Source organism: Radiomyces spectabilis (genome assembly GCF_025331425.1).
Source record: "Radiomyces spectabilis strain NRRL 2753 chromosome Unknown BYT42scaffold_18, whole genome shotgun sequence".
In the NCBI taxonomy this organism is placed as follows: Eukaryota; Fungi; Mucoromycota; class Mucoromycetes; order Mucorales; family Radiomycetaceae; genus Radiomyces; species Radiomyces spectabilis.
Genome location: NW_026251943.1, coordinates 273,856 through 283,973, shown reverse-complemented (window position 1 = coordinate 283,973; position 10,118 = coordinate 273,856). Strand labels below are relative to the sequence as shown.

General features: G+C 42.6%; 3 protein-coding genes across 3 annotated transcripts; 2 read left to right on the top strand and 1 right to left on the bottom strand.

Annotated features, from left to right (window-relative positions):
- Positions 1-1,744: 1,744 nt before the first annotated feature.
- On the bottom strand, positions 1,745-4,214 carry BYT42DRAFT_608787 (uncharacterized protein). Its single transcript, XM_051571206.1, has 2 exons — positions 2,799-4,214; positions 1,745-2,679 (listed from the first exon to the last, which is right to left on the bottom strand). The coding sequence occupies exons 1-2, from the start codon at positions 4,044-4,046 to the stop codon at positions 1,870-1,872; spliced, it is 2,058 nt and encodes a 685-aa protein (XP_051418375.1). The 5' UTR covers positions 4,047-4,214; the 3' UTR covers positions 1,745-1,869.
- A 3,770-nt stretch (positions 4,215-7,984) lies between these two features.
- Positions 7,985-8,527, top strand: BYT42DRAFT_505906 (ribosomal protein L31e-domain-containing protein; the record flags this gene model as incomplete). Its single annotated transcript, XM_051565057.1, has 3 exons — positions 7,985-8,079; positions 8,180-8,418; positions 8,496-8,527. 3 exons carry the CDS (start codon positions 7,985-7,987, stop codon positions 8,525-8,527), a joined length of 366 nt encoding a protein of 121 aa, XP_051418374.1.
- Positions 8,528-8,901: 374 nt separating this feature from the next.
- BYT42DRAFT_589401 (DNA-binding protein) lies at positions 8,902-10,085 on the top strand. The gene is made up of 6 exons (XM_051570368.1): positions 8,902-9,065; positions 9,145-9,160; positions 9,230-9,360; positions 9,433-9,556; positions 9,625-9,713; positions 9,783-10,085. Exons 1-6 carry the CDS (start codon positions 9,005-9,007, stop codon positions 9,944-9,946), a joined length of 585 nt encoding a protein of 194 aa, XP_051418373.1. The 5' UTR covers positions 8,902-9,004; the 3' UTR covers positions 9,947-10,085.
- Positions 10,086-10,118: the final 33 nt, after the last annotated feature.

Genomic DNA, 10,118 nt, shown 5'->3' with positions numbered 1-10,118 from the left:
GATGAGAGAGGGAATATGTCCCCGGTTACATTGCCTTCAATAGATCTCATTTGACAATGTCGCCTCTGTCCAGATCCATAAAAATAAAAAAGAGTCAATCAAACGGACAGAATAATATGAGGATAAAAATTGAAGGAACGGATAACAAGCACTGGAGTGGTGACGAGTGACAGCCGCACTTCTTGCATTGGCAGCATTGATAAGTTTCAGAATGACTTGGGCTGAAAGGATCAGACCAGCATTCTTGTTATTGGCTATGTGGATGAAATCAGAGCGGATGGTTCTTGGTGGGCGATTGTGTCGCGAGTGTGGAGTTTGTATCCCTGTTGTCCGTTAGTATCAGCACGTTCTCATCTTTTTTCCAGCCTTCTTGTTTGGCATTTGGGACATATTCTAACGTTGTCAGATATCCATGAACATCAATAATTCCGACTTTGTTTTATATACTCGTGTTCATGAATGCTCTTTCTTTTTTTAATGTTTGCCCTTCTTTTTATCCTTGGATCTGCCTTCTCTCAAGATCGACTTTTTCGGAGTAACTGAGCTTTCCCTTCATCATTCCAGAAAAGTAGCCGTTCCCAGTAGCTATGAATAGTCGTCAGATCTATTGTTTGCTCATGCTAACTTCCATTTGGTAGGATTAGGACTTGACCCTGAACCGATGCCAGTTACCACAGATGAACTCACCTTGGCTGACATCGAAGCTGTAAGTGGTCAAATGAAGATGTATGATTATGTTACACACAATGAGATCTGTGATCCTGGGTTTCATCACTTTTCATTTTCTTTTTTGCATGGATAGGCTTGTTCCTTGCTTTAGATTTTGTGGTTATCAGAGGTGTTGGAAATATCGTCGCCAGAGGAATGTCCAGTCCGAGTAATTCTTTTCCATACCAGATGGTGAGGGTGGAATCGCGCGTTTGTTTCCTTTACAGACGTGAATGAGTCATACCGCGTAAGAACAGTCAGAAAAATAAAGAAGGATAAAAAAGGAAAAAAAGAGAATGAGAAACGGTGTCAAATCCAGGACACTCTGTATCAGTAATGAGCACAAATCTGAAACGTTGGCTCGTAAACCAGCATCACCTGCAAGGAACTTCTTGGGTTCGACACAATATGTGAAAATGCCCCACTTGAATCATTCTCATGTCATTGATTTCATAAATTGAAGCAGCAAATCCCTTTGCCAGCCTCGATATATTATGATATTTAGCTCTCCTTGTCAAAGCCATGATGCAGGGCTTGAGCAGATCGATTTATACGATTAGGCTCCCGGCCCAATCAGTCCCGTTGCTTGTGCGCATTGGAAGGGCCATAGAAATGCACAAGGCAATTCCGGAAACGATAGGGTACTGTACATACTTATTCTTACATGGTATTCGATAAGGGTTTAAATTGAAGAAGAAAATCAGTTAAAGGTCTATCATGGCCGTTTCCGAAGCTAGCTACCTTAATTAGCGTTATTGACACTTGATGGATCGCCGAATAGCAGATCAAAGAAAAGGTATGCTTCAAAGATATATCAGAGCCATCCAATGTCATGCATCCACACCACACCATTTTTTTTCCGCTAGTCACCCGCAAAGGATGACGAAGAGGCGTACTAAGGGTGCAACAGGACGCGATTGCTTATTTACATGTGTTCTCAAACATATAGAAGAATATGGAACAACGAACCATTTTTTCAAAGCCATGGGATCATGTGATATATGGATTTCCTTAAAAAACAATGGTGATTATATATAAAATAAAAAATAAAAACAGGTAAAAAAAAGACATATCATGAAAGAATAATAGTCTCCTTGTCAATGGAATATTTAATATCGTGATTTCGTGGGCGGGAAAAAGAGGGCATGATACGGGCCGGGTTTAACAACCCACGGTTCCTGCGTTGGCCTTGATCCAATTCATTTCTGTGGAAGCGGTCATGGCATTGGCATTGGTATTGGTATTGGTCATGGAGGATGAATGATGAAGTGGCATAGATTGATGACCCAGTTCATAACTCACGGAACGGTGTGGTGATTGTCGACAACGTCGGTTTTCATGGCGTTGATGGGTTTTCATGTGCTGAGATAGATTGTCGGATCGTGAAAATGTCTTGTGGCAACTGGGGAAACTGCAGGCAAACGGTCGTTCGAGGGTGTGAATTCGCATGTGGCGTTTTAAATGCTCCAATCGTTTGAATCGACGCTGACACTGAGGCACGGGACAAATATGCGATTTTATCTGACCGTTGGAAGACACGGAGGATACACTGGCCGATCGACGTCCTGTGATGGGCGGAACGCCAACATGGGCTGAAGTATGATAAGGTGCTGGGACCGTCGGAGAACCATTTCCCGTGGTGGGAGACACCAAGGAATTCATAGAGTAAGCATAAGGCGAATCGGATCGATGGACGCCATCGGTTGCTGATGTGGGTGAAAAGAATGAATGGGAAGTTTGATGTGATAAAGTATGATTCAGCAGTGACGGCGATTCGGGGGTGGATGAAGCACTCATAGATTGCGCCGAGGGCGATACACCGTGCATGACCGCACCAAAGGGCCCTATTCCCGAAGGCATAGGCATGTGAAAAGAACGCATATAGTGCGATGAAGAAGAAGGTGGTGGAGGAAGAGGCGGCGCTTGTTGTTGTTCTTGTTGTTGCATAGCATAATCATGGGTCGAAAGCATCTGTTCAGTTTTTGATCGAACCAAAATAGAAAAGGATGAGTTTCAATAACAAAAATAACCATCGATCTGTCGATCACGTCGATCGATCATCGAGTGCCTGCATGTGTCAAGGTACTTACACCTGAAGTAGGGTACATCTGACGATGACCATACATATCCGAGGAATAAGGAGACATCATATCAAAGGAATCATTCTTCATATAATAAGTGGAATGCGATCGATGGAGCGTGTCAAAGTTGGGAGTTACACTGGCGGTGGCTGCTGCATTGGCGGCGACTGAGGCCGCGGCGGAAGCCGATGTAGGACGCGAACAAGACGATGAAGCTGGAACACGAAAGTGCTGCATAGATTTCTTGGCGTGGGTGCGATAATGAGCGTGAAAATTATCGGATCGACTGAAGCTTTTGCCACAACCTGGATAGGGACAGACATGAGGCCGTTCACCGGTGTGCACCAACATGTGTCGTTTCAAATGTTCAAAGCGCTTGAAACTCCATCCGCAGTAAGCGTAAGTACACACATGTTTATGCTGGATAGTGAGGCCTTGATGACCGGAAGAGTTGGCATTGGCGCCTTTGCTCGATTGACGTCGATGATTGGCCGGTTTTTGCATAGGTTGCGGTGACGATACAGAATGCATGATGGCGTAATCTGGTGGTTGAGATCGACCGGCTGAGGTCGTGGAGCTGGAAGGTCCACTGGACGTTGGTGGGCTCATGGCTGTATTCGCATAGTTAGATCGCGGTTCGTGGACGTAATTGTGAACGGACATGGTGGAATGACAGTAACGACGATAAGCGATGGAGGAAGAATGCTGTGGTTCCGTGATACCATGGCCAAAGTTCAGTGACCCGGCGTCGACGGAACATTTGCGTTTGAATTGCATGGAATCCAATAACATCGACGAAGGCGACACGGCCGGGGTCAAAGGCGGCGACACGACATTTTGACCGTACATGGTATTGTTTTCCGAGGCTGGATGGTCACATTCATGCAAGTACGCTGTCGTTGTCGATGGTGGCGGAAGAAACGAGGAAGGCGATGTAGTATTTCCGGTTGTTGTGGTGGTGGTCGACGAGGACGATGGCGTCGATGTTTGGGAAGAATAGGCGTGAGGATGAGCATGGTACGGCTGATGACGCTGAGAGGGGACCACATCTTGAACATAATATCTGGGCGACGAATCGGGGACCAAGGTGGTGTTCGTGACGGCGGTCGTGGTGGGCGAAGGCGTCGAAGTGGGCTCATCTGTTTCCATGGACGATAACTTTGAAATGCTAGGCAATTTTTCCATGCGATGGTGATGATGATGTGGGGTTGATGCAGTAGCGGATGGACTGTAATGAGACGTGGTTTGATTTCCCATGGTATGATAAATATCACGTCACCACAATAAAGGAAGAAATGTCGCCGAATCAATAAATCAAATAATTTTCCACCACTGGAATGAGAAATGATAGATTAACAATAAGAAAATGAAAGAAAAAAAGAAATAAAGAAAAAGCTAATACAATGATGATGAAAAAAAAAATTGAAAAACGACAAAGATAAAAAAAAAAGTAAGTTTCCCAAGAAGGATCCTATTTAAGGCTCATTTACGCTCAAGAATATGTGGATCGACACAACAACTTGAATCACTAACGCGACCGAAAAAAGAAAAGGATACTGAGAATTCCATATCCGACATCAGATCAATACAAATCAAAAAAAAGGGTTCATCATGGTCAAATAGCGCATGCTTACTATATTCGATGCGGTGCCTACCCCTTTCATCCCTAGTTCACGATCCAAAAACAAGGGGCTAGGAAAAAGGGTTGTTTTTCAAGGTGCCGAAGACTCATCGACGGTTTCCCCACCTTGCGAATTTTAAAAATAAGCAGTAAAAGAAGAAGGAAAAAAAAAGGAATATTTCATAATAAAGTGTGGCCAGTTGGTTCTTTGGTATTTTTTGAGCTTTTACGGCTCATACTTTTCTCTTTTCTTTTTCATGTGTTTGTAATTTGTCCTTAAGCAGATAACAAGAATGAAATTCGATTCTTCCACGTTCCTTATCTTGACTTCAGCGCGCGATGAAGAGATAGGAACAGAAACAGAAAAAAAAAAACCGGGGCATTCCTCAATGAGCCCTCCGCGGACCAATTTACTTTTACCACCCACATGTTAAATCTCGACGGTTTAAACTAAAAGTAGAAACTGTCAAATGTCATTGACGTCGTCGTGTGCAGCGAAGATTTTTTTCTGGACAATCCGTCTTGGAGTCACGTTAAATTTACTTGGCATGATGGTCAAAGCGTTGGGGTGAAGGGAAAAAAAGGAAATAAAAAAAAAGTCAAGGAGACATGTATCGACATATTTCCAGGGTAACAGTATGTTGTTTTCCCTGGAGTCATAATGATTTCCCATGAGTTGAAGCAGCAACCTACTTCCGATCCGTGGAAGCATGTCACTTGGCAAAAAAAAAAAAATAGAGGCTTATTCCACTCTGAAAAAAAAATCCAAAATAAAGGGCATACGCCAATTATGACAAGTACTAGACATTGTGCATATTCGTTTGCATTGCCTCCTCCATGTCTCGGGGACCCGATAGATCATTATGGATGATTTTAAACTTCTAACACATTCTTAACGATGCCTGCCTGTCTTGCATTCTCTTGAATTTCTTGACACGTGATAACCTTGTAATTGCCTTTTTTCCCAAATTTTTGGATATGCTTTATATGGCAGCTGCCATGACATCCATGTAGGAAATGTCATCAAATGTACGTCTTTTTAAAGAATAGGCCGTAAAATAAAAATGAATAGCAAAATGGGGAAAAGAAACCAAGGGTCCATCGCATTCGTATCACTCATGTTTTCATCAAATCATCCATCATGATCTCCTTGGGTTTAAGGGTGCCACAAGTCTCCTCTGGCATCATGTTTCAATTTAGTCTTGTCAGCTTTCCTAAGTATTTATCATTGGGTTGTTATTCATGTTTGGCAGCGGTTATTGATAAGGGTGGAGCAGGCCAAAAAAAAAAAACAAAAAAAAACAAAAAAAAAAAAAAGACGCCAAAACTTTTTATGTAACAAAGCAGGGCACGGCTTCAATTTTCTCATTCACCGAATTCAAGAACGATCCCAACGCGGAAGCTGTTCTTGCTCGTGGGAGGTTCTTTTTTCTGCAAAAATATATTTTCTTCCATTGACCCAGTGGTTTGAAGCACATCATATACCATTATGCTAATGCACCTTTTTCTCACCATCTAATTGACTACGTGCATGGTTCTTTTTTGTGTCCACGGTTGACTGGTTTATCAACATGATGCTAAAAAAAAAGCATCCGTCCAGGGGTTAAGGGGGTATTTTCTTTTCTCACCATCAAAAAGATGCACACATGTGCAGAGATCCAAGCATGCCGTACTGTGAAACAAGGTTCGACGACGACGAAAATAGAAGGGATTACTCATTTGTTCTTTGAACAAAACAAGAAATCATTGATCACAGCCGAGTAAAAGTGTCTTCTTCTTCCATGGATCTACCCATAAAACACATCTTGGAGAATGCGAACATCTTAATTGACTCAACTCGACTACTTTTTCCTGTTTTACACTCACGTGTTTTTAACCTTAATAGCCCTAGTGTCTTTTTTCTTTTTGAGCATTTTCAGGGTTGATGTAAAAAGAAAAAGGTTGGACCAACAGGTCGGTTGAGGCTAACTAGATAAAGACGCGCATCGCACCGTATTCGTGACACAAAGGATGCACGGCTGCTTGAATCAGAGGCTTGGAATTAATGGATCGTAATCCGAACGAATGGTCTATACCCTGATTGTCATCCAAAATTGGAAAAATATCATCATTGCAGACGTCCATTTCTTTGGGTTTTCCCTTCCCATCATGTCCAAATCAGAAATAGACTCTCAAGGAAAATAAGGGTTCAACGAGACGAAAAACAATCGACTATTTTTTTTTTCACGTACATAGTGACATGTCGCGCGGTAGTAACGTTCACTGGCGACGTCGATGTCATGATGCGGGGACGAGGCTGACCCTGATACCCAATCTTGACAGCATTAACAAGGGGTTTTCTCAGGAAACATATCATCCACATTTTAGCTAATACGTAGACTGATCATGCATGACCAAAAAAAAAGGGTAAAGTCCATGCAATGGGTAGCTGAGACAGCGGAGAGAATGAAACATGGGAACGTGACCCCAAAGCACGTACTCATTTTGCACAAGGTTGGTTCACTGTTCCGGAACCCTTTTTTATTTTATTTTTTACAAATATAATGCCTTTATTCATCTGCAGTAACGCTTTTCAGATTAAACCGCATGCTCCGGAATGTCTCCCTACTCACTGTGGCGCCAACATATTTTCCATGATTGAATGTTTCCATACGATAGCTTGGCTATGATGGGTGGGCCGTCTGTAGTATAGATAGCAAGGTTCTAGATCAATAAAAATTGTCTTGTGACATGGGCACGAGAAAAGTTACCTTGAGGAAGAAAAAAAGAATGTTCCGGAATTATTTTTTATTTGGCAGGTTAACTGCAGATTGGTGCACGGAATGATCTACAGTTTTCTGAAAGTCTGCGAACGCAGTAAGAGAGCTGTAGAAGGGTGTATTTGGGTTCACCATTGCAGTTGTCTTTCTACAGTTCCATGTTCTGGGCATTCAATCCATTCAAAAAGGAAGAGTGCTGTGAACCTGTCAAATACTTTGCCTCCCTAAAGTTGGCCTGTTTGTCCTTTTTTCTAAGAAAAAAAAATTCATGCAGCTACGAAAAGATGGACAATCATGGAATCTGAATACTATACGCAAGGGATCCATCGCATCAAATTTCGACAAACCAGTGATATTTTATCCTCGCTTCCTCACGGATTCTGTAAGCTATTATAAGAATATGTAAAAGATAAAGAGTGCAGGCGGATGGAAACCATTGAAAACAAGATGTCATCAATTGTCTTTTTTTTTATTGTGATCTTACAAATTAGTTTATCACACTTGCATATCAAAGCAGCCGTTCAGAATTAAAATCATAAAACGTGCTCTTATAAACAGCAAATCCTTATGATAAATTTTTGGATTTTTAAGATTTTCGGATTTGGTTGGTGTTGGCTTGGAGAGCTTGTTCGGAGTGACTGTTCTGTTCGACCTTGCTATTTTCAAACGCCGCAAGGGAAGCATCCACCATGGAAGCATCGACATTGAGAAAGCTTCCTCTTTTATCATCCATTCCAGAGCCGTAAGTGACTTGGCGACATGAATCAAAGGACGAAATCCATGGATGACTAACGGATGCATCTGGACGTATATAGATGGCCAAGGATCAGAAGACCACCAAGCGTTCCACCCTCGCTGACGTTGTCACTCGCGAGTACACCATCCACATGCACAAGCACGTCTTTGGCAGGTAAATTTCGACATTTAGATATAACGTCCTCCGAAGAAAATACCTAATTGTCGAGTTCCATCATTAACTCGTTTTTTTTCCGTTTCTTGCGCTGATTCAGATCCTTGAGAAAGCGTGCTCCCCATGCTATCAAGGCCGTCAAGGCTTTTGCCGAAAAGGCCATGGGTACCAAGGATGTCCGTATTGATGCTGGTCTTAACAAGGCCATTTGGGCCCGTGGTGTCAAGCACATTGACCACCGTATCCGTGTTCGCATTGCCCGCAAGCGTAACGACGAAGAAGATGCCAAGGAGAAGCTCTACTCCTATGTCACCTATGTTCCCGTTTCCAGCTTCAAGGGTAAGTTTTGGAATTTTTTTTTTGATATCCATGGGAATGGCATGATAGTAACCAACAGTATTTTCGCACGATATTAGGTCTCGAAACCACTGTTGTCGATGACGAGTAAATCACTTGCTTCGTTTTCAGCAATAAACAAAAAAACCAACCGTGATTCGTCATTCTACGAGTCGGAATCATCTTGTTTTGCCCTGAGTATTTTCTTATTATCAGGGCTGATCTTGTCGTCAGCATCCATATCGTCCAGAGTGGTTACAGAGGGAGAGGTTATAATATCTGCGAAAGAGTTGAAAAGTGTTCCATTTTCGGACAAGAAGCGTTAGGACAGAGTGGACCGATATGATTTGTGTTAATGCTTCTGAAAGGATTTACCTTATCTATGCACTGAGCTGTATATCGGTAGCTACAAGAAGAAAGATAGAACTGTTGACTTGATCTTTAAGCGAGAGTGATATAAAATCTGGGAATAGTGGGAGCGTTGCTGAACAACTGCAATGATGTGACAGCCTTTTCCCTGAGGTCGACGGGAAAAAAAAGAAGGCGACTGGCACTTGTTTGTTGCCTGAATTACTCTTTTATCTAATCGATGAGCGCTATCCCGGTTGCACCATTGCAAAGTTCGCGCAGTGTCATGCGAGAATACTTTGGTAAGCATCCATGCCAATGAGTGCAGTATTACCTTTTTAGCTCACAAATGTTGAAAATATGTGTTTGTCTGTTGAACAGAATGCGTGCTGTGCAGGTAGATTCAAACATCTCAAGTCATGTTGGCTCTTTAACACACGATTCTTACGATATTGGTTCTTTGTAGCATTCTGTTTACGCGAGGAGTGTATCCTTCCGAAGACTTTGAAGTGTCGCAGTGGAAAGACGGGTTTATGGTCACCGCCGTCAACGACGAACTGCGCGATTTCATGCATAAGTTTATGGAACAAGTGCACGGTAAAAGAAAATACTCCCCCCGGTGTTTGTACCATTCATCAACTGACTTTGCGCGCGTTATCTATAATGTAGCCTGGATGAACTCGGGCGAAATCATCAAAGTTATATTGGTGGTTAGGCTCAAAGAAACCATGGAAAGCATGGAGCGATGGGAGTTTAGGATATCCGACGCCCATCCAGACAACGCTCAATCTCTGTAAGTTAGCTGACCGTATGACACCTTTATTTTATTTTTCTCACATATACGCTTTTGTTGCTTGTCAGTTCTGGGAAGGATGTGTTCCTGGAATTGCAGACGCTCTTGCGACAAATCCGTTCCACCGTGGGGTTCTTGCCTCCACTTGAGGAACCATGTGAGTAAAGGACCTTGGAATAACTCATGAAAAAGAAAAAGGCATCCTTAACGTATGATGGTTCATCAGGCATGTTCGATGTCCTTGCTGCTACCAAACCGACGGTCGCCGTGCCAGACAATTGGAAACCGACCGTTCTTGATACCATGGGCAATAAAACAGAGTCTTGCCCGTTGCGTAGTATTACCACCGACAAACTCCAGATTCAAAACAAAGTCATTTACCGCGCGTAAGCAGCAATTATTCTCCTCCCCATTTCCTCACTTCTCGGCCACAGCATTGCAACATAACAACTCCTTCTTTATCATCCTTGATTTCATTACATAAATATATTCGAGCATTATAGCAACCGATCAAGAAAAAAAAAAAGACGAATTTCAGTATCAGACAACAATTGTATTCCCT

What these genes read in the sequence shown, in the direction of transcription:
- BYT42DRAFT_589401 (XM_051570368.1), top strand. Translation starts at nt 9,005, where the DNA reads ATGAGCGCTATCCCGGTTGCACCATTGCAAAGTTCGCGCAGTGTCATG. An exon ending in GTTTATGGAACAAGTGCACG is followed by an intron (nt 9,361 to 9,432) that starts GTAAAAGAAAAT and finishes TCTATAATGTAG; the next exon opens with CCTGGATGAACTCGGGCGAA. An exon ending in GCCTCCACTTGAGGAACCAT is followed by an intron (nt 9,714 to 9,782) that starts GTGAGTAAAGGA and finishes ATGGTTCATCAG; the next exon opens with GCATGTTCGATGTCCTTGCT.
- BYT42DRAFT_608787 (XM_051571206.1), bottom strand. Translation starts at nt 4,046, where the DNA reads ATGGGAAATCAAACCACGTCTCATTACAGTCCATCCGCTACTGCATCA. An exon ending in AGATGTACCCTACTTCAGGT is followed by an intron (nt 2,680 to 2,798) that starts GTAAGTACCTTG and finishes AAAACTGAACAG; the next exon opens with ATGCTTTCGACCCATGATTA.